Source organism: Saccostrea cucullata, unplaced genomic scaffold (genome assembly GCF_032062105.1).
Source record: "Saccostrea cucullata isolate Sc308-1 unplaced genomic scaffold, CSIRO_AGI_Scuc_v1 ctg913, whole genome shotgun sequence".
NCBI classification, from domain to species: domain Eukaryota; kingdom Metazoa; phylum Mollusca; class Bivalvia; order Ostreida; family Ostreidae; genus Saccostrea; species Saccostrea cuccullata.
The window spans coordinates 1-24,700 of record NW_026941114.1 but is presented as its reverse complement, the minus strand read 5'-3'; the positions used below and the strand labels follow the sequence as shown (position 1 = coordinate 24,700).

General features: G+C 34.1%; 1 protein-coding gene across 1 annotated transcript; it reads left to right on the top strand.

The window, feature by feature from the left end:
• Nucleotides 1-439: 439 nt before the first annotated feature.
• On the top strand, nt 440-23,581 carry LOC134257226 (uncharacterized protein T19C3.5-like; the record flags this gene model as incomplete). The annotated part of the gene is made up of 12 exons (XM_062739869.1): nt 440-548; nt 915-1,017; nt 1,151-1,279; nt 9,514-9,578; nt 10,808-10,989; nt 12,342-12,405; nt 12,839-12,933; nt 21,062-21,241; nt 21,838-21,909; nt 22,886-23,062; nt 23,270-23,337; nt 23,539-23,581. Coding segments are annotated over exons 1-12 (1,287 nt in total), but the record flags the coding sequence as incomplete, so codon positions are not given.
• Between the last annotated feature and the right edge of the window lie 1,119 nt (nt 23,582-24,700).

Here is a 24,700-nt window from a genome sequence, read left to right as displayed (position 1 = left end):
TCATTAAAAATTAAATATAAGTATTTCCGGATTACCTTTATGTATTTAAGGAAGTAGAAAAAAGGATGTTTTTTATTTTATTTTCTATTTAACTCTCTCACTTGGCGTCTCTAAATATATTGTCCTCTTAAATTTCCTCTTTTAAATGAGGATTTTTACTAATTATTATAAACTTTAAGGCCTTATATTTGCATTCGCAATTCAAAACCAGTACGATGTAGGAGATAGAATCTTAATACATGTAAAAGGAAGTTTTTTAAAGTATATGAAGGTAAGATAGTATTATTAGATTATATATATGTCGCTGATAAGAAAGTTTAAATAAAGTAAGTTATCTGTCCAGAAAAAGGCAGTGAACAGCTCTTTCCGCTGTAATAAATATTCTGTGACCGTAATTGATATAATTATTTATTTGATATATTTTGCAGCATACAGAACGATGGGACCTCTTAAGCTTATACTGCTGATCATCTTTATCAGGGAATCCAGCGAAGAGATTTCTGATCTTGGAGTTGTTATAAGGGTCACACAGAACGGTTTCACATACGGTATGCATAAAGTCCTCAGTTTCATTATATCCCCTTGAAACTGGGTTGGAGGAGTAAAGTTACGCGTGGGGTGGGTGGGATAATCATTTGTTCGAAACTGAAGTGGTATACATGTAATTTACATCAGAATCTATGTTGAATGCTGCCTTATAGATATGGTCTTTGCAAGATGGTCCTACGCTTTGCGGTGTCTTTTTTAAATCATTTTTTGTGAATATTTAAATTGAATAATTATCAAATTTAATTAAGGGCTTAACAACTTTGAAGAATTTACTAGAAAAAAAAACTTCTGATAAAATAAAGTGAAGATATCAACTGATAAAGAATGTGAGAATACTTTACTTTTAATAAATACTTCCTTTTCAGCTGCGAATACAGTTTTGGAACATTTGAAGAAACTGAATCTTTCGGCATTCAGCATACCTTCAATAAACATTACAACAAGCCATGTCAATTATTCCATTCAAAAGTACAGTTAGTTTTCTTTCCTTTGAACAAACGACCGACTTGTATTCGTTGATTAAGAAAAACGTCATTTAAAAAAAAAGGCATTCATTTCATTTGGTCAGTAACATTACTTATATTATTTATATATATTTCAGCTTAACATATACAGATTATTCCGATCTGGACGCATCTGTTGCCATTCAAGAAAGTGGATTGAACGTATCGATCAAAACTATCTCGGTAAATGCACATGGGAAAATAGAATGTCGCGACAAAGATACAAGGTACTGACCAATCTTAATTATATACAAGTTTATCTTTTAAAAAAGATAGGTGAGATAGCGCCTTAGCAATTTTTAAACACAGAAAGGAAGGTCCGTGATCAAGTGATTTATTTTGCTGAATTTTTAAATGTTTATTGAAGTGTAATAAAGTTATTAATTTTTTGTGAAGTGTATTTTATAAACACATAGGTAAAGAAACGAGAGGGGGGGGGGGGGGGGGGGGCAGTGAAGTTTTTGTGTTGATCCATTGTAGTTTCCAGAGAGTTCCGAATGTGAAGATGTGAAGTAGTTTGGCCCTTTGGGTCATCTTTGTCAACAACTGTTTGGTTAAATGCCATACACATAAGATATTTTTCTTTTATAAATAATGGATTTGTTCGAAATCTGTAGTGTAAATCCTTGTTTATTTAATGATTTTTTTATTTTAACAATTTTTTGCTTGGCTTACATTGTCATCATTGCGAGCATATAGAATATATTTTTACTGTGGTGAGTTATTGGCAAGGATGAGCCAGGGAACCAGTAAAAGGTCACAAGCTCATTGGCCTTGGTGTCATTTGAAAGAACTTAATTAGTGGAGTATGCAAACGCTATTTGAAATCTGTATCTCCTAAGGTTCAAAATTTATAGTGAAAGTTTGAAAAATCTACCCCTAGCAAATAGGTCACAAGGTCATTGGCCTTGGTGTTATTTGAGAGGAGTATATGCATACCAAATGTGAAGTCTGTATCTCCTATGGTTCAAAAGTTATGGTGTACATTTAAGTTTGGAAAAAACTGCTTTAAAGCATAAATTATAGAATACAGTCAGGGTCACAAGGTGATTGACCTTGGTGTAATTTGAAGGAAGTTGATTAGTGGAGTATGCATAATAAACATGAAGTGTCTATTTCTCACCTTTTTTCCCGCGTGAATGTCGTTTCTTTGCTCGGATTTTTCCGTACAATACACGGGAGCCAATTTGACCAAAAATGGGAAATATTCTTTGTATGTGCTAAATCTTAATTTTCCCGCTTCCATGTCGTTTCTTTGTTTAGTTTCCCGCGTGAATGTCGTTTCTTTTTTTTGTGCTCGAATTTTTCCGCAAAATTGATTGAACCGACCAATCAGAAATTAGAATCTATCTTGTGCTTAGACGTAAAAAAAATTTCTTGTCTTTGTGTAGACCGATCAGAAAATGACTCGGGCTTTTCCGTCAGAGAAAGGGAAAAAAACAAGGAACACTTTTTTGACCCTGTGAATTTCTGAAAAACTGAAACTGCTTAATTAGGTTCTTTCCAAACATAAACACGATTATTTTACCCGAAACATATATGAGATTCATCGCTGAATATAACTTTGGACCACTGAGTTTGTACACCCTACCATCTCTTCTCCCTACACCATGCCAAGCGTTTATTTCGGTTACATTTTTAACTAGATGCTGTCATGAGACAGTAATACCCGCACTAAGGTGTTTGCCTCTAAATACACACTCGTACATATATTAGGCTTAAAGCCTTCCAAGGAAAAATTAAAATAATTCTATAATTTACACAGTACATGTATTCGTCACATTGAGTATAACATTCTCAGACCCTGTGACTATGTGACCTATGACTCAGTGCCTCTTATATGTATTTTATATGCTTCATAGGCGTCGGAAGGAAATTGAAAGTTGGGAGGAGGGGGGCTAAACCAACAAAAAAGGTAAACCCAAATTTTCAATACATAGAAAATGTCCATCTTTGCGAAGAAAAAGGGGGGGTTAAGCCCCCCGGTTCAGACGCCTATGTGTAAATTACATTTTAAAAAATGTTTTGCTCATAATGGGTACCTTTTTAAATTTAATAATGCCCCTCCCCCCAAAAAAAAACACCACACACACTCTCACGGACCGTACTTTTTTTTTAATAGGATACACATGACGATGGAAAAGTTATGTTAAAACATAGTTTGTTATGAATGAATTTAAAAAATTTTTCTTGAACTACCCCCAGGTATACATGTTTACATGTAAACACCTTTTGGAAAATTTCTACATTACATTGGGTTGCGTCACCCATTATCATATTTTTAGATTAAGCAGCACTCGGCACACCTCGGCCGATTCGTGCTTCATCTGCATTTAGCCATGGTTTGTCAAATAGGATAGCATGCACATGCTGCAGTGTGATGTGTATTGAAAAAATCATTTTGTGTTATAATTGGATTATATTTCATGAAGTTCACAAGACCTATGACAGTCGGTAAGTACAAGTTTAAGTATAGATTGGGGTAAAATGAACCGAAATGCAAAATTTAGATTAGGTTAAAGTTCAAAGATCATCGCATGCCACAGTATAATCGGATTTCACATTGTGAAGTTATCTCCCGTTGTCGATGTGACATTCAGTTACAGGTGCAGATCCAGATTTTTTTCAGGAGGGGGAGGGGGGTTCACACCCCAGTCAAAAAAATGTCAGCCCAGATTTTTCTCACAAGCAAAGACAAAAAACTGAAAACAAAATAAAAACAATGATAGTGGGGTCGTGGGGTCAATGTTTTCTAAGGGGGATGATGTCCAAAGTAATTTTTTGTTTGCTTCAGTATATAGTCTCATTTAAATAAGAAAGCAAACTCCAGCGGGGGGGGGATCCAATCTCCCTAGCCACTTTCTGTTCATGAAATTGCAATTGATCTTGTGTGACTCCAAAATAGAATTTTTTTTCCATTTGACTATATATATACATATTATGTTTCTTGTGTTTATAAATAAATGTCTGACTGTTTGTCTGCAGAAATTTGATCAGTAATTTGGCTTAAATTTTTTATCAGTAGGTGCTAGGGTTTTCATATGCTTAACATGTGTATTCATTATAAACTTTCAACAGGTATAAATATGTTTGACCTTGGCCCTAGAGTTAGACCCATTTAAAAAAAAAAAGAAATTAACCTTGTCAATTAACTTTTGAACAGGAAGTACTAGGGATTTCTTTATATTTCACATGTGTATTCCTTGTGACAAGACTTTGACCTTGACCTTTGAGTTTGACATACATTTGAGAAACTTCAACCTTCGCCATAAGCTGCCATACGTGGGCATCAGTGTTTAACAAACACATCTTGTCTTCATTACTTTTAAGCGGCGGTGTCTCCATATGAGGGAAAAATTCCAGAGAGAGATGTTTTCACAACAAACAAACAAATTACTAAAAATAACATAAAACATGAACATGTTGGTTGTATCTCTTGTTCTCTCTTGAATCAGAAATGATTACATAAATATTTTAAAAATAATTACATGTATTATAAGATTTGAAAAGGTTGTGCATCTTAAAATTGACTAAGTTCTGTGGTTGAATTAGCTATAAAAGTTTACTAGCTTTATTTTGCTACTCAAAACACCTTGATTAACTATTTTCAATGATACTGTTTTCTGAAATGTTCAGTTTTTTCAACAATGGATACATATGTCATACATTTTCAGTTTCTCAAAAAATTTCTTGAAAAAAAAGCTTTTCAAATACTGTAATCATGGTAACCTTTACAAAATACATGTGAATCCTATGTTTTTAGCTCATTTGAGCTTTTCAGGTTTTTTTTTTATCACATTACGTCTGTCCTCCATTTGTTTGTATGGAAACTTTACATTTTTAACTTGTCTACAACCACTGGGCCAATTTTTAACAATTCACATTGAAATCAGTATATGTACATCTGTATGTCAGTCTGTCAATTTAACCTTGGTCATCACAGTCATATCTATTGAATGAGAAGAGACAAGGCATTTGTATTAAACATATGTATAATTAGTATTTACCTGTGACAATGCCATGATTTTTTTTACCCATGACCTTGAAGTTTGACCTACTTGCAAAAAAATTACATTGTTTTAAATTCATCATTTTGAAAGAATTCATATTATACATGTATGTTATATTATTACCTATGATAAGACCTTTCTAACTAAATCATGAATCTGTGACCTTGACCTTGAAGCTTAACCTACTTTTCAAAATGTTGCATTTGCTTTTAACTTTGGATTGAGAAGAGATATGACTTTCACATTTGACATGTACAATACTCGTAAGAATTCAAGATGTTTCCCAGCATGCTATGATTTTTTACCCTATGATGTTGATGTTTTACCTAATTTTCAAAATATTTAACTCTCATAAAAGATGATCAGGCTACTGATTTGACCCCCCAGGACAAAATCAAAATTCTGAAACCTTACTGCACATCTACATCACACCAGCAACCATCTCCAAAAAGATGATTAGGCTGCTGAGTAAAATGTAGAAGGAGTTCAGGGAAGACGGGGCTTTTAGCATAAAAAACATCATTTTTCTACCCCCATTTGACCCCCGGGGCAAAATCAAAATTCCAAAACCTTACTGCACATCTACATGACACCACCAACCATCTCCCAAAAGATGATTAGGCTGCTGAGTAAAATGTAGAAGGAGTTCAGGGAAGACGGGGCTTTTAGCATAAAAAACGTCATTTTTCGACCCCCATTTGACCCCCTGGGGCAAAATCAAAATTCCGAAACCTTACTGCACATCTACATGACACCACCAACCATCTCCCAAAAGATGATTAGGCTACTGAGTAAAGTGTAGAAGGAGTTCAGGGAAGACGGGGCTTCTAGCATAAGAAACGTCATTTTTCGACCCCCATTTGACCCCCCGGGGCAAAATCAAAATTCCGAAACCTTACTGCACATCTACATGACACCACCAACCATCTCCAAAAAGATGATTAGGTTGCTGAGTAAAATGTAGAAGGAGTTCAGGGAAGACGGGGCTTTTAGCATAAAAAACCGTCATTTTTCAACCTCTATTTGACCCCCCGGGGCAAAATCAAAATTCCGAAACCTTACTGCACATCTACATGACACCACCAACCATCTCCAAAAAGATGATTAGGTTGCTGGGTAAAATGTAGAAGGAGTTCAGGGAAGACGGGGCTTTTAGCTTAAAAAACGTCATTTTTCGACCCCCATTTGACCCCCTGGGGCAAAATCAAAATTCCGAAACCTTACTGCACATCTACATGACACCACCAACCATCTCCCAAAAGATGATTAGGCTACTGAGTAAAGTGTAGAAGGAGTTCAGGGAAGACGGGGCTTCGAGCATAAGAAACGTCATCTTTAGAAAGTGCGGGTTTTTATTTGACCCCCTGGGGCAAAATCAAAATTTGAAACCTTACTGCACATCTACATGACACCACCAACCATCTCCAAAAAGATGATTAGATTGCTGAGTAAAATGTAGAAGGAGTTCAGGGAAGACGGGGCTTTTAGCATAAAAAACGTCATTTTTCAACCCCTATTTGACCCCCCGGGGCAAAATCAAAATTCCAAAACCTTACTGCACATCTACATGACACCACCAACCATTTCCCCAAAGATGATTAGGCTGCTGAGTAAAATGTAGAAGGAGTTCAGGGAAGACAGAGCTTTTAGCATAAAAAACGTCATTTTTCGACCCCCATTTGACCCCCCGGGACAAAATCAAAATTCCGAAACCTTACTGCACATCTACATGACACCACCAATCATCTCCCCAAAGATGATTAGGCTGCTGAGTAAAATGTAGAAGGAGTTTAGGGAAGACGGGGCTTTTAGCTTAAAAAACATCATTTTTCGACCCCCATTTGACCCCCGGGGCAAAATCAAAATTCCGAAACCTTGCTGCACATCTACATGACACCACCAACCATCTCCCAAAAGATGATTAGGCTGCTGAGTAAAATGTAGAAGGAGTTTAGGGAAGACGGGGCTTTTAGCTTAAAAAACATCATTTTTCGACCCCTATTTGACCCCCCGGGGCAAAATCAAAATTCCGAAACCTTACTGCACATCTACATGACACCACCAACCATCTCCCAAAAGATGATAAAGCTACTGTGTAAAATGTAGGAGGAGTTCAGGGAAGAAAAGTGTGACAGACGGACGGACGGACGGACATGAGTAACAACGAATGCTGGACAACTCGCCCCCAAGACAACTCGCCCCCAAGACAACTCGCCACCTTTTCAGGACAACTCGCCCCCAATTTAGGACAACTCGCCCCCTGTTAAGACAACTCGCCCCCAGCTTTAAGAAAGCAAATGGAGAGGGATATTTTTTATATAAATGTATATACTTTTTATTTTATATATATATATTTATATTATTTCGATATTTATTTTTATTTTAAATGTTTCTGGCGTCAGTTACCCTAAAAAATTGTACTCCTCTCCTCACGTGAGATGCCTGAAAAAGAAATATGTTTTAGATTAAATTCATCAATATTTGCATTTATGCGGTCATTTATGCCTATAACATTGCGCCTAAAAAAGGAGAAGATACGATTAATATAATTTTTTTCTATGAAATTAAAATGTTTATTTTTTTATGTAATATTACATATATTTTTTTTATTGAATTATTTTAATGTGATTTTTTATTTCAAGTTATTTGTTTCCAACTCAAGCTTTCTTGAATTCTTCATCTCTTTAAGGTTTTAAGTTGCTTCGGTGCTTGGATACACCAATTTTTTCTTCATTACTTTAAAGCTGCTTTGGAGCTTGGACAAGCCAATTTTTGATCAACTAAATGTACATAATTTTCGGAGCTTGCTTGTCCAAATTGATCATCACTTTGAAGATCCAAATTACTTGTGAGCTTGGGGATTTCATTAAAATTCTGTTTGATGTTTTCATTTCAGTTTTCATAAGTTTCCTAAAAGCCGATCGTCGATGGAATATCATTATTATGTCATTAAATAATTAAGATTGTTCAACTTAGAACATTGTAATTGATTTACCTAGACATATTCTACAGATAAAAATTTAAAACAATATGATAAATCAAAATGCATTTAGGTATTTGCTTTATTTCATAAGAAAAAAGTCTAAGGAAATAAAAAATATTTTATACATATACTGTGTTTACTTTATATTTGAAAAAAAACCCCAAACAAATAACAACAAATTACACACACAATCGTAAATATTAATTTTATTTTACTTATAATAAATATCAATTATAAATCATAAATTAATTTTGCATTTAAAATATATTTTAGTGAATAATATATGTCGTTTTTTACTTGCAATACACAATGAAATATAATGGGGGCGAGTTGTCCTAAATTGGGGGCGAGTTGTCTTAACAGGTGTTGGGGGCGAGTTGTCCTGATTCCGTAACAACAATATACCCGAACTTTCTTTAGAAAGTGCGGGTATAATCACAACTTTTTTGTTATACAAATCTCTAGTGAAACCATTTTCTTTAAGTCTACGTTTGACAGTCTTCTGAGACACAGATGTTGCTCTGTTTTCATTAAATCGCGCTGTAATTTCACTAAGGGTGCTCTCCGATCTCTATTAACAATCCTCTGGAGCCTCCCATAGTCCCGATCGTCAATAGAACGAGGCCGACCCGATCTTTGCAAATTTTCCACTGATCATGTGTCTTGATATTTGTACAAAACGGTACACTGAAGCCAGAGACCTATTGACACTTCTTGCAATCGCTGACATTATAACTTGTTTCAAAGGATTTGAGAGTTCCTGACGTTTCGTCTCCATTTTGTTACCGAGAAAGATCGTGAATGATAGAACTGTTTCTTAGGATAAAAAGGCATGTTTTATTTTTTAGCTCAGAAAGTGCGCTCATATTACTTTTCTTCATTGAAAGTACTCAAATATATCTTTTACCTTAAAATTCAAAGAACATTGCAAGTTCAAAAAGCCAGTTCTCCTAGACCTGGACTTTTAGAAGAAAAGTTTTGATAGGAAATGAAAGCACTAAGTCTCTATTTTATTTCAATGCTTCAAATGAAACATCAAGTGTTCATTAATCATTTGGTATATCTACAGGGCCATTTTATGCATGACATGAACCGAGCTCTTTGAAGTATTACAAGTATGTAGTTATCTTTAAAGTGTAAGCTACACGATAAATAAACAGTTATTTAATGATACAACGAAATTATCATCGCACGGTCTATCTATAGTAGTTTTCACAGTTTTTCCCAGAATGCACGGCCGTGAAGCCGAGCATGCGTTCCAGGAATTTGGACTAACGTAGTTGCTAGCGCTCGAGAGCGTTAGCAAACGAGTAAAAATTTTATTTTAAGTCGAACTTATTATCATCAGTCATTCGGGAGAGGAAAAACAAGCAATTCTTAAAGTACTCTACAGGAACACCTTTTTCATCAGAGTCACTTGAACTTATATTTCAAAAAATATATAATATATTATAACTTTCTTCTTTAGAAATGTACAGTCCTGTGGGCTAACAATGACGATCTCGGGATCAGGAAATTTCCTAGCGTACATAGGTAAAACCTAATTTGTTACACTGTTCCGAATTCAAGTTACACAGAAACTTGCTTTGGCAGATTAGTATTTGAGGGGTCTTGCTCATTTTTCTTAAATATCTAAACTTCGGTATCTCTGCACGTGAGAGTATGAAAAGTTATAATTATAATAATGAATAATTTTAGTTTTTCTTGGAATTTTTTTATGTTACAAATTTTTTCGAAGCAAATTATTCGCATGGTATGTAGAAGTTTATCGTAAACCAATCAAGTGATTCCAAGAGCTTGGACGATACAACTCTTTATCATACCTCTACTGATTTTTTCCTGTATAAAAGTTAGGCAGTAAAATATGAATAATTCCCTAGAAATCTCTCTGAATGGGCAAGTCCCCGTGCGTTAGTCAAATGAGCTAATCCCTGCTTTGGAAGCTAATTTCCCGGTTATCCGTATCTCTTTAGGTAAAATAATGGACTAATCACTGTGCGGTAGTCCGGAAGCTAATTCCCCGTCATTCGTAATCCTCCATCATTTTTTAAAAACTTTTGTATCGGTATGATAAAACAGTTAAAAAGTATATCATTGAGGGAGTTAGCAAGATTCCAGTTCCCCTTGACTAGGACTATTTCCCTCGGCTGCGCCTTGGCAAATAGTCCTGGATTTGGGGAACTGGAATCTTGCTAACACCCTCAATGATACACTTTAACTGTATACTATATCGATATGTACCACGATATTTGAGTCATTATACGAAATGTATCACGATGTCTTATTTAATTGGTTAAAAAAACTGTTATTTGTATTAACTGTATCAAAGATTTCTTCACAATTAAGAATTCATTCAAATAATTAGTATATCTGTTGTAAAAAAAAATTAACAAATAAATTTGTTTTGTACATGTTAATATTTAACGCATTTATTTTAAATATCAAACCCATAATGTTCAGTATGTGACCGAAGAAAAGTGTGTTGCTATACTTCGCTAACGTGCATTTATCAATATGCACGTACATTGTAATAGACGTCCTCACACAGAATCGATACATGTGTTATCGATATTTCGTGCCGGTCCTAGATTTATTCCAGTATTAGAGTATTTCTTCCTAATACAGACAGGATATCTTACAAGACTAAAATTCCTCCTTTATTTGTTGTTTATAGATTCGCAGTGTATACTTCAGTTACTCCATTGGCAAGACTTTGTATGCTATACATTTATTTATCATTTTGTTCTTGACAAAATATAAAGGGAATACTACAAAGGGTAGATTTGATGTGTGGGTGAAACAGGAAAAGGACAGCTGCATCATTCCTCCGCCAAATCTTACGATGAAATACACAGGATGTCGAAAACCTGAAGAGGCCTTATGTGCGGCAAATTCCACGGAACTCGTAGAAAAAATTAAAAAGGAACGATTCAGCGAGGCTGAGGTAATTGAAGTGTTTCTATATTGAATAATAAAAATGGGAATTCTGTGATGGATTTCTAAATATAATCAAAGTTGACAAATTTAATCGAAGTATTGAAAGAACTGAAAGCCGGGCTTTAATTGCTCGATTATATTGTCTGATCTGAAATTAGTATATATTTTATTTTTTTCCTTTTGGTCATTGATTTTTAGCAGGTAGAGTCTGTATGATTATGATTTAAAATAATATCCCATATACCAGTAATTAAAATTAACAGGCCAGACCCTAAGATATAAAAAATAATAATTATATTTCCAAGGAATTCTCGCATATTTTCTCTTCAATAAGCATTTTTTTTTCTCATAATTTAAAAATTCAGTCTTGAAATCGTTAAGATTATGCACATGTGTATTTTATAGACATTCTAACAGTACACTTTTATCGTCAACTATATGTAGTTCTAAACACTGATATATGTACATTGTCAAGCGACTTCACGCATGTTAATTCTTAGAAATCCAATACACTGTACTATTCATTTGCTAAAGATCAAAACAGAATATAGCCACTAAAATAACATCGACGAAAAAGATATGAAACATGCAGCTCTTCGACAATTTCAACATCTGAAAAGGCCGCGTTATTGAAAATAGTTTGCTTACATTATGCATTCAGCAGCGTATATGCACAAATTGTTATTTCTAGACTATCCCAATAAAGCAAATATCTTATTTCTTCACGCCAACGATTGGGATGTTAAAAATATTTGTTTGAATATCGTCTCGCAATGGGACTATTTTGTTTATCGGAAGCGTCTGCTTTGACGCTTTTTGGTTTGTTGTTTACTGTGCTATTTATAGTAAGTCAGTCGATCATGATGCCTATAGCCAGGAGTTTGCTTTCAGTAAACCCCAGCTAATTATTGACACGAAAAAAGCTCAATTCATTTAATACTATGGTGAATTTCTAAATATAAACAAAGTTGACAGATTAAATTATTGACACGAAATAAAGCTCAATTCATTCAATACTAAATGATTTTTAACTTGAATGATTGAAACAAGTCAATGAAACAATGATATCAAAAGTCTCATCTGTGGTCGATAAAATGATCTAATTAATACTAGCACGAAGTCGAATGCCAACTGTTCCTTATATGATTGTTTACTCCCCATTTGATCATGATTACTGTTCGTTGCTAGTGTCATTTAGATTAATACTACTTTTACCTACATGTATATATTACATGTTAATTTATAATCTTAGTGATTGCAAATAAAATATGATTCGAAAAGTGTACAAATTATCTAGAATGACTTTCATTTTTGTTTGCTAAGAACTGATTTGAAACACGCAATTATATTTTCTTCCAGATGTGTACATTATTACGTTTCTATTTCTTTACGAGAGGCAACAAAGAAATGAACAATATTAATTGTAAGTCTATTCCATCTAATGATTATAATCTCATAATCATAATGCCATGTTTTAAATTTTGAATTCAATCGGATATTGAGAGCAGAAATTTCCGCTTTTTACTATGGCGCCGGTTCTGACATAATCTTGGCACGTCAAATATCAAAATCGTAATTAAAAACAACAAAAAAACAAAAAACAAACAAACAAACAAACAAAACAAACAAACAAAAAAAGCCTAGAAAAGTTGTTGATCTTTTTACTTAAATGACTTATGAAATAACGAAGTTGAAAATTTTGTAGTTTCTCCAACCTATTTAATTCAAAATTTTTACAGTATACCTAAATCTTTAACGTTGTATGGGTAAATCACTTTAGGCTGTTCAGATATAATTGGCTTCGACCAAAAAAATCAAAAAGGAATTTTATTCTAATAATTTTGTTACAATTATAGTGACACCAAGGATAGGCAACACAACATTTATCGGAGACCTCCGGTTGCAGGAGGAGCCAAAATATGAGTCCAGATTTGTAAATTTTTATCACAAGGTACATGTAATTAATATTTAAGTGTTCATATTCTTTTTAGCTACAGAACTATTTCTCTGCGTGAGAAAATTTGGATAGAAAAATTAAAGAGTTACAGAGCCAAGCATTGATTTGTAATTATAATCTTCGACTTACGCTGCCGCTTTTTTGTCGCTCACCTAAGATATTATTTCTTGCAATCTATGCTTTCCCCCAATTCTAGAATGGTATTCAACAATTAATAATTTTTTTTATCCTACAATGTTATATTGATAGTTTATTCACCTTTCAGCGGTACAAAACAGTCCTATATAATTTTCAAATTTCCGTTTAAAAGATTCCCATTTCAACGTCTGTAACCACAAACGACCTTTTAAAACCGTTCAAAGGTAAATGAAATATCAGGAATAGGCGTTGATTGTACTGGATAATTATAAAGTACAATTTCTAAAACAGTTGAAAGCATTATATACAAGAAATAATATTCCAAGTGAGTGACGAAAAGTGGCGGCGTAAATTGAAGGTTTTTACAACGCTTGGATCGGTAGCTCTCTGGATTATCTGTCCGAATTTTCTCAAACGGAGAACTACAGTTCTGCAGCAAATGCTTTTATGCCACGTAATCGAAAATTCAAGGGCATATAGTTTTTGTTATGTCCGTCCACCTGTCTGTCTATTTGTTTGTCCGCAAAAACTTTGCCCATAACTTTTGATTAAATGGAGATATAATTTTCATATTTTACATGTGCATTCCTTGTGACAAGACCTTTCTTTATCAAAGTTGACCTTGAGCTTGGAATTTGACACTCTTTTACACAAAAATTCTAAACTTTGGCCGTAACATTTGAAAAATAGATACTAGATATTACATACTTCATATACATCTATTCTTCGTGACAAGCTAAGACCTTTCATTTGATATACCAAGTACTTTGACCTTGGAGTTTAACCAACTTTTTAACCAGAAGTCTCTGTCGAGACTGTAGCTCTACTAGTTTGTACTTATAACAAAGGATGAGAAAAGAAGTCATTGCCATCAGACCAAAAATGTAGGAGTAGCGTTTTAATGGAATTTCACAGATATTTATTTCTATTTTTAGTAATAATGGCAACACTGTTCATCGAAATCAAAAACTGATGTTCTATTTTATGTATCTTAGTGTGGTCTACTTGTGTGCCAAGTTATATTGAAATCAGACCAAAATTGTAGAAGGTGTAGTGTTTTAAAGGAATTTCACAGAAAATTCTATTTTTAGTAACCATGGCAACAATGTTCATCCAAATCAAAATCCGATGCACTATTTTATGTATCTTAGTGTAGTCTACTTGTGTGCCAAGTAATATTGAAATCAGACCAAAAATGTAGATGGAGTAGCATTTTAAAGGAATTTCACAGAAAATTCTATTTTTAGTAACCATGGCAACACCGTTCATCGAAATCAAATACCGATGCACTATTTTATGTATCTTAGTGTAGTCTACTTGTGTGCCAAGTAATATTGAAATCAGACCAAAACTATAGAAGAAGTAGCGTTTTAAAGGAATTTCACAGAAAATTTTATTTTTAGTAACCATGGCAAAATGGTTAATCGAAATCAAAAACTGATGCACTATTTTATGTATCTTAGTGTAGTCTACTTCTGTGCCAGTTTATATTGAAATCAGACCAAAACTGTGCGAGAAGTAGCGTTTTAAAGGAATTTCACAGAAATTTCTATTTTTAGTAACCATGGCAACACCGTTCATCAAAATCAAAATCCAATGCACTATTTTATGTATCTTAGTGTAGTCTACTTGTGTGCCAAGTTATACTGAAATCAGATCAAAACTGTAGGAGGAGTAGCCTTTTAAAGGAATTTCACAGAAAATTCTATTTTTAGTAACCATGGCAACATGGCTCATCGAAATCAAAAACCCATGCACTATTTTATGTATCTTAGTGTAGTCTACTTGTGTGCCAAGTTATATTAAAATCAGATCAAAACTGTAGGAGGAGTAGCGTTTTGAAACATTGTTTACAGACAGACGGACAGACAGACAGATGGACGGACGACGGACACCTTACTATCGCATAAGCTCTTCTGGTCTCTGACCAGTAGAGCTAAAAACAAACGTTGAATATAACTTTTGAAGGGTTAGGACTATGGCTTTCATACTTTACATATTTAATACTTGTGACAAGACCTTTCATTGGATACCTAGAACTTTGACCCTTTAGCCTAGGAGTTTTACATACTTTTTAAAAACTTTAACCTTAGCAATAACTTTTGAAATATTGTTCCTTTTAAAGTGTAATAGTTTCCAAACTTTTTTCCAACCTCTTGCAGATATTGAGCTGAATTTTGGTATGTCAGTGTATCGATCTTGATGAGTTACAGAACAACTAATATTTTGTTTTATTTCAATGATATTTGAGTAAAATTACATACAGCCTATGAAATTTATGTGAACTTACAGACCCTGAGACGTGCTACTACCCCACACGCTCGCTGCACGAACGGTACACGAACGCTACACGGTTTGCATGAAACGCTGCACGGTTTACACGAAACGCTACACGGTTTGCACGAAACGCTACACGGTTTACACGAAACGCTTTGCACGAAAGGCTGCACGAAACGCTTTGTACACGTTTCTCACACGCTTTGTACACGATCCTCGCACGTTTTGGCCTCGGTTTGGATTTTTCTACTCGGAATATCTCGGGCATTATTACCGTTTTATCATTAATCCAATGGAAATTTTTCACAAAGCCACTCTAAGCAGCTGTTTAAATTAAATTTCAGTACACTTGTATTATATAAACCGATAGAAATATTTAATCCTCTGACAGTTGTAATTAATTGATAAATAATTGTCAGTTCGAATTTATTTATTTATTTATCTAACTGTTTAAAAACGAAATGCCGATATCATGAATGACTTTTTAATAAAATACAATTTTTATATACAGGTATTAGTCATTCATTTCTTTATTTAATATTTTTACGAGTATTATTTAATAAATTAAACACAAATTCGATTTCTTACCGCAGGAATATAAACTCATTGATTTTTAATAATATTGAATATAATGTGTTTGATTTTCGTAGGCGGATTATTTTTCGTAATTTTGATTTTAAATTAGTAATAATATTTGCCTATATACTCTATTAACGATTATTGATATATTTTTAAAGATTTTTTTTTATTTTACGCAAGCATTATCAATAGGAGGGAAACCGGTAAAGGGGGGGGTTAATGTGATCTATTAATCTATTCTTTCCTCTTTCTCTTTTTACATGAAGCTTATCAAATAACATCAGTATACCCATCATACTGTAAAATCCTTCATTTCAAAACAGGACTAAACGTATGTATATATGTGTACATCTATTAATAGTCGCGGCATTTGACTATACATTGTACATACAATATAGATCGATCTTTACACCGGCATTCAGGTATATTACAAGAAAACTGAAATATCTTAGATGAAATAAAAAGTACGTGATTTATAAAACAAATAATATACAATTATTCATGCTTTACTCCTAAGCTTTTCTGACATGATATTCATGAAAAGACTACCAAATCAGTTCTGTTTATTTTACTGTTTACGGCTAGAAATTCGGATTTACAAATAAAAGATGAAATCGGCTGATTTATAAGTTGTACCCATTAAATATTTATAGAACCATTTCATTTAAAAAAAATAATAAAATCCAGTCGTAATTTTCAGGTGTCATTAAGTCGTGAACTCAACATGTACATATAGCAAAACAGGTTTTCAGTTGCCATGCACTCGGAGCCCGTGATCGCTGTTGTAAATGACCTTGATCACACTTGAAAGGCGGAAAGAAGATTCCAATACATTTTTTAAGGGGTGTATCTGCGCACACATTTAACAAAGGATTTAAAAAAGAATAGAAAATTAAGCATTTGCTTAAACTAACATTAGATTGAAAGTTACAACAAAAATCAAAGTACTCAGAAGTACAGAGAGCCGGGCTCATTTACAGAGTAGAATGGATTTCTTACATGAATCACGTTTATATTCTGAGAAAAAAATTATTTTAAAACTATTAATATAAATGATAAGACACTGACAGTGAGTTTTTCAATCCTAATACCACGGTCCGGTTTTGTCAGAATCAGAATTAATCTGGTACCGCAGCTGAATGTAAACAAACAGGCCAGTCTGGTTCCCTCTCCTGTTTTACGTCGTATGTGTAGAGAACTACGGTAACACTGATTATCAAAAATCCTAACGCTAATGAACTATGTTTTTTTACTTATGAAGTTTTCAAAGTCATTACTACTGCATGTAATGTTTATTTTATATAGATAAAACTTCGTATTATATTTGTTGCTTTATTTAGCGTTTGTATTATCACAAAAGCGGTTGAGAGTAAGAACTATATTTTTGCACGTAACTTTAAAATGGCGACTATGGGGTCAACATCCTGCCTTGAACAGGATCCCATAAGCCGGCAATTGCTCTTTGAGCAATAAGCCCGGCTAAAAATGAAAGACTGTACTAGTAATTTAATTTAACCCCCCCCCCCTTCGTTTATAAAGATGTGGTCGTCAGTGCATGTGAATTAAATTATAAAATCCATTTATTTGACAATAATGAGCAACAAGTTTTATGTATTAAAAAGTATTAAATGAAACATCGTTTCAAATGTAAAGACAAGAGTGGAGTCCTGATATATTTTTGCTTTAAATCAAAAAAAAATAATACCGGTATTTCTTTCTTTCTTTGAGAAAAAATATTTAAGAAGCCATGATTGCGTTGATAGTATATTGAATTCAATGCCCTTAAAATTGTTGTACATAGTTGATTAATTAGAACGCATTTTCTATAGAAGGCAAAGAAATCAAACAAAATTAGTGTAAATTATACATTACCGTGATTGCATTTTGTTGTTCCATTTTTTTTTTTTGTTTTTACTCCTATAATATCACAAGCATAACTAATTCAATAATAGAATACTAATAGAATTTTACATCCTGACCCATCGATAGCCATATTTAAAATGAAATGACTTCCGAATGAATCTTACACGATTCTTGCACGAAAGTCGCACGTTTCTCACACGGTTCTTACACGAAAATCGCACGTTTCTCACACGCTTTTCGCACGCTCGCTACACGGTTTGCACGAAACGCTTTGGAGCTTACACGAAACGCTGCACGGTTTACTCGAAACGCTACACGGTTTGCACGAAACGCTGCACGTTTTACACGAAACGCTACACGGTTTGCACGAAACGGAAAGCGCACGAAAGTCACACGCTTTTTTGGGGTAGTAGCACGTCTCAGGGTCTGTAATTACACTTGCCGTTTTGGAACTAATGGAATACTCTCGGGATGCGTGCTACATAGTACTATAATTATTACCTTTAATTTTACTTTTTGATCTGACACTTACATGTATTTCGGGTCTCCGAGCTAGCTGGAGCAAAACATGGACTTTGCCATCATAATCATATGGGAGTCGGGGTGTCATTTAGTGAGCTCAGTGTTCACAGTATCTGTAGTTTGATACAAAGCTTGCTAGTAGAAAAAAAGTTTGTTCAACAAATGAATTTCCTCCACATAAATTTATTAACGATGTAAACAAGATGTGTTTGTAAAATACTGATGCCCACGTATGACAAAAGTATGTTAAAGTTTTTTAAAAAGTACTGGTAGCTAGGTCAAACTTCAAGGTCAAGGTCAAAGATCAAAGTTCTTGATATCAAATAAAAGGTTTCCTCACAAGGATTACATAACTTAAGTTTGAAAGCCCGAGCCCTTACCGTTCAGAAATAATGGCCGGTTTAAGTCGTCAAAAGTACGGAAATCTCCAAGGTCAAAAACAAAAGGTCAAAGTTGTTGATAATCAATGAAAGGCCTTGCTACAAAGAAAACTTATGTGAAGATAAAAGTCCTAGTATCTACCATAAAGTAAAAGTTTGGACTTTTTAGGTCACCTGAGTAAACTCAGGTGACCTATTGCTATCCGTTTTCGTCCGTCGTCGTGCGTCGTCTGTCGTCCATCGTGTGTTAACATTTGAACATTTTCAGCTTCTTCTCTGCAACCACTGCACCAATTTCAACCAAATTTGGCACAAAGCATCTATGGCTGAAGGGAAACAAAAATTGTGAATTTCATGATCCCTGCCCCCCTGGGGCCTGAGGGGTGGGGCCAAAACCACTAAAATTAATGCAATCTTTAAAAATCTTCTTCTTTACTCCTGGACATCAAGCAGTCAAACTGTTTGCATGATTGTAATCAGCATTGAGTCCTCTACCAAAATTGTGAAATTCATGGCCCTGGGGTCAGGGGTTCTAGTGCTAGGGCGGGGCTAAATAAGTATATAGTGAAAATGCATTATTTCTTTGAAAATCTTCTTCTCTGCTCCTGGGTATTAAATAAACCAACTAAGTACATAGTTATGATGAGCAAGAGTGCCTCTACCAAAATTGTGAATTTTATGGCCCCAGGGTCAGGGGTTCTGGTGTTAGGGTGGGGCTCTATTGATTATATATAGTGAAAATACATGAATTCTTTGAAAATCTTCTTCTCTGCTCCTGGGTATTAAATAAACTAACCAAGTACATAGTTATGATGAGCAAGTGTCTCAGCCAAAATTGTGAATTTTATGGCCCCAGGGTCAAGGATTCTGGTGTTGGGGGCGGGGGGGCTCTATTGATTATAAAGTGAAAATACATGAATTCTTTGAAAATCTTCTTCTCTGCTCCTAGGTATTAAATAAACTAACTAAGTGCATAGTTATGATGAGCAAGAGTGCCTCAACCAAAATTGTAAATTTTATGGTCCCAGGGTCAGGGGTTCTGGTGTTGAGGAGGGGGGGGGGCTCTATAGATTATATAGTAAAAATACATGAATTCTTTGAAAATCTTCTTCTCTGCTCCTAGGTATTAAATAAACTAACTAAGTGTATAGTTATGATGAGCAAGGGTGCTTTTACCTAAATTGTGAATTTTATGGTCCCAGGGTCAGGGGTTCTGGTGTTAAGGCAGGGCTAGTTTGATTATATATTGAAAATACGTGAATTCTTTGAAAATCTTCTTCTCTGCTCCTAGGAATTAAATAAACTAACTAAGTACATAGTTATGATGAGCAAGAATGCCTCTTCTAAAATTATGAATTTTATGGCCCCAGGGTCAGGGGTTCTGATGTTAGGGCGGGGCTCTATTGATTATATAGTGAAAATACATTAAATCTTTGAAAATTTTCTTCTCTGTCTCTGGGTATGAAGCAGATGAACTACCTATATAGTCATGGTGAGCAAGGGCCCTAATCTTGCAGAATTGTGAATTTCAAGGACCCTGGGTCAGGGGTAGGGGAGGGGGGGGGGGCTCTACTTAAATACTGAAAATGAATTAAATGTTTGAAATCTGCTCCTTTATATTTATAAAACATTTATTTATTTTTTGATAGGCAATTTTAAGAGTGCCTTTTTAAAATTTGTGCAATGTGTGGACCTAGGGTCAGGGGTTTATGTCACAGTGTTAGGGGCACTACTGATTATTGCTGAATATTACTGATTAGTTGGAATGCATTTTTGTTCCCCTACCCTGCGTATGGGTATTTAGTAACCAAGCTAAGCAACTGCTAAGTGTACTGTTATGATGATCAATGGTGCCTCTTTCAAAATTGTGAATGCCATATATCATCTGGCTTAAGTTAAAACATGAATCAAATTCAATAACTGGAAAGTTGTTGCATAATGCTCAGGTGACCTATAAGGCCCGTGGGCCTCTTGTTGTGTAAAAAGGGGGTTAGACTCCAAGGTCAAGGTCAAGAGGACAAATTTGTTGGTAACCAAAGAAAGGTTTTGTCCCAAGAAATACACGTCGTGTGAAATACATGTATGAAAGTCATATCTCCATCCAATCAAAAGTTATTGCCAAGGGTAAAGATTTTTAGGACAAACAGACAGATAGACAGTCGGACGGACAAAAAATATATATATATATCACCGAATCTTCGATCACGGGGACATAAAGATGTAAATAGAAAAAAAACTTAGAAATTCAAAAAAAAAAATTTATTGCTTAAAACGTGAAAACTCGGTTCTATTTTACACAATTTAGGATGAAATTGCAACTCCTTGCATTACATCCTAGTGTGAAATTATAACTTGTATTCTAGGGTGAATTGCTATGGTATCCAACCTTGGAGGAATATTACAATCGGAAAACAGTCAATTATACTCTGCATAATGACTCATCAAAAATGGTATACATATGGATCTCTAAAGATGTAGTTCAGAATTTGTTCAAAGGTGTTCAAACTCATGGGATGTTATGCTACACTATTACCCCAGAGAAGGTAAGTGTTGTAGTCCAAATAAGGGAAAAAAATATGCCTTTAGATACTGATGTCGGACAACTTTGTGGGATTTTGAATCCTCGTGAATTCCCTTTCACTCTTGAAATGATTTTTTTTCAATAATCTCCTTTTTTAAAGTGTTAATACTTTAAAGATCTCTCTTTCTCAGTTCTACATTTTTAATGATAAAAAGTGTCCAAATAAATTACATGATAAAAAGGATTCATAAGCATATATCACTTACAAACTTTTAATATCTGTAAAAGCACATATATTCGTTGGGGATTAAATTATATTTATTTCGTTGTAAACTATTATCAACGAAATTAAATCCCACACAAATTCTTTATATGCCTATTTATTGGGTAAGGTAACTTTCGAAACAACGAAGTTAATTGCAGACGAAACCTTTCTGGATGACAGATCAACTTACACACGTTTCTACGTTATGCAGTAATTAGAAATATTAAGCTTTATATATTTACACCTTAAAGACCCTAAACATATGATAAGAAGAATCAATTATAAGACATTTTTCCATATACATGTAAAAACAACTTTAAAATTTGATTTTATATTATCGTTTGATTTCTTAGCTTGGTCCAGGAAATCCGGGATTGAATATTTCATGTTCCAAGGGTGTTTGTGTAGGACGTCTAGTGCCAGAGGTTTGTTTTACAATGCGGAACAATATTTCTTTGTGCATGTATAATGGTTAAGATTTTGTCAACCACTTTTAAAAACTTGTTCCACACAGAATTTACACTTATTTCGATCCAAACGAAAAGGAAAATTTGCAGTTACGAAAAACATCCTGTACTGGATAAATTCCCCAAAACCTGTTTGCTTTCCTAGCTTTTTTGGTCCACTTCAAAATGGTAAAATCAATGGTTGCGACATACTTGAAGTGAAATTCGATATTTCCCAAAGGCTTCCATTTTCACACTTATGAAGCAAAACTACTTCACGTCCACTTTTTAGTGTTTTGAATTTTTAAAAAAAATCTATTTTTTATCCCCATCGCCGATGACTGGCCAACATCTCTTTCACTTCCTTTTTGTTGTCGCATTTCAAAAAGAAACTTAAAATCCGTGACACCCAAGTCTATCGCAGAGCTGTAGATGCATCGCCTGTATTGGTATGTAGGTAAACTGAAATATTGAGACAACTCAAATTAAGATATCGGAATCAATCTCCATATTATATCATAGATCTATTAGAAGGTTTAATCGTCCAGCTTATCTTGGCAACAACTGGAAATCAAATTTCTACAGACATTGAAATATATCAAACAATCTGAAAAAATCTTCGACATTTTGGGCCTGAAAAGCTGAGATTTATGTGGAAGCTTTTTAAAATATATTCTAAATTATTATAGACCCCTGGATTAGGGTTTGGCCACCATGGAGAATCAAAATTTTACATTGAAATATTTAGGAAAACGCATTGAAAATCAGAAAAGCTAAAACGTACATGGAAGCTTTTTGAATCAGACTAAATGTAAATTCTAGACTGTTCATGCCCCACGGATAGGATGGAGCCACGATAGGGAATCAAAGTGTATACGAAGGGACAAAGTGACTCAAATGAGCGTTGTGGCCCATGCTAAATTTAAAAAAATTGTTTCTTAAATTTTTGTCATAGCTAGAAGATAAATATCCAAATCAATATATGGATTTGGACATCTACAGTTTGGAAACACCAGACGTGACATTTGAGAAGAATTTGGCTGTTTTGAAGTTCTGTGCAGTTATGTTTATATACATTCGAAATCCAATGGATAAAATGCCTAATCGTACAGTGATTGCCAAATTGGATGGTGTAAGTAATATGTATTATGAACCTCATCAAATCATGATTAAAAGCAGTTCAATTTTTACCATTCAAATCAAAATTATAAATAAAAAATAAAGAAAATTTACTTTGCAATCAAAAGGGTCTTATGACTATATCGCGATTATTACTGAGTTATTTGTGTAAAATGTCGGAAAACAAGATTAACCTAGCCTACGTTTTTTTCCTTTACAGAGTCTTGATATACGAATCAAAATTTTTATGAAAGATTCACTTTTATGTGGGGAAGTCGTGGCTTTTGAGTAAGTTTTTTTCTATCGTTTTTATGTAGAGATTCTTTGTTAAAATGCGATTTGGTATTAACTTTTTTTGTCACCGGATTTCATTGAAAGTGAAATGGCTGTTGTACATGTATCATTCCATGAGAATATGTTACATACATATATGCTTTCGTCTTTTTCACTTTTTGCTACATTTAATAATTATGAATAATTCTTTTACAGGCCATATTTGGAAAATATGGATACAACTATCCATGACTTTGATGTAGGTTTTTCAAGAGTTTTCAAAATTTTCAAGTAATATGGCTCTTAAGAATCTTGCTTTTTTTCTAGATATTTGTCTTTATATATATATATATATATATATATATATATATATATATATATATATATATATATATATATATATATATATATGTCCGATATATGCGCCAAACCCCGATGGCTCATAGTCTTTACGGGCCTTGAACATTTTTATTATTGATTTTGCTTAATGGAGGCCGGTCCTTCGGATATCCCCTTGTCACAGTAGGTGCTGGCACGAAAAAGATCCCTCCCTGCTTAATGGCCCTAAGTGCCGAGCATAGGACAAAATTTGCAGCTCTCAACCAGCAAATGGTGGCGTCTCCATATGAGTGAAAAATTCTCGAGAGGGACGTGCCATACACACTTTTCGTCTTTTATAATACTTATATATATATATATATATATATATATATATATATATATATATATATATATATATATATATATATATATATATATATATATATATAACATTAATTTCGACATGCCATTCCATTATACAAGATACTGATAGTGCATATATACAAAGATATTATGGATATTTATTATGCCCCCCCTTTGCAGAAGGGAGGGCATATTGCTTTGCTGTTGTCTGTTGGTCGGTCTGTCTGTTGGTCCACTTTGTTTCCGTTCATTTTCTTCACAACCGTTGCACATACTGAAATGAAACTTGGTATACATAAATATCTAGGTCAAGTTTTGTTTTGGATACTGTCGCACCATTTTTGACAGAGTTATGCCCCTTGGACTTAGAAAAATTCCAATTATTTGCCGTTTCCGTTCATTTTCTTCGCAGAGGTTGCACATGCTGAAATGAAATTAAATATACAGATAGATCGGATGAATATCTAGGTCAACTTTTGTTTTGCGTACGGTCGCAGCATTTTTACAGAGTAATTCTCCTTGGACTAAGAAAAATTCCAATTATTTGCAGTTTCCGTTCATTTTCTTCGCAGAGGTTGCACTTACTGAATGAAATTAAGTATACAGATATATCAAATGAATATCTAGGTCAAGTTCTATTTTGGGTACGGTCGCACCATTTTTGACAGAGGTATGCCCCTTGAAATTAGATTGA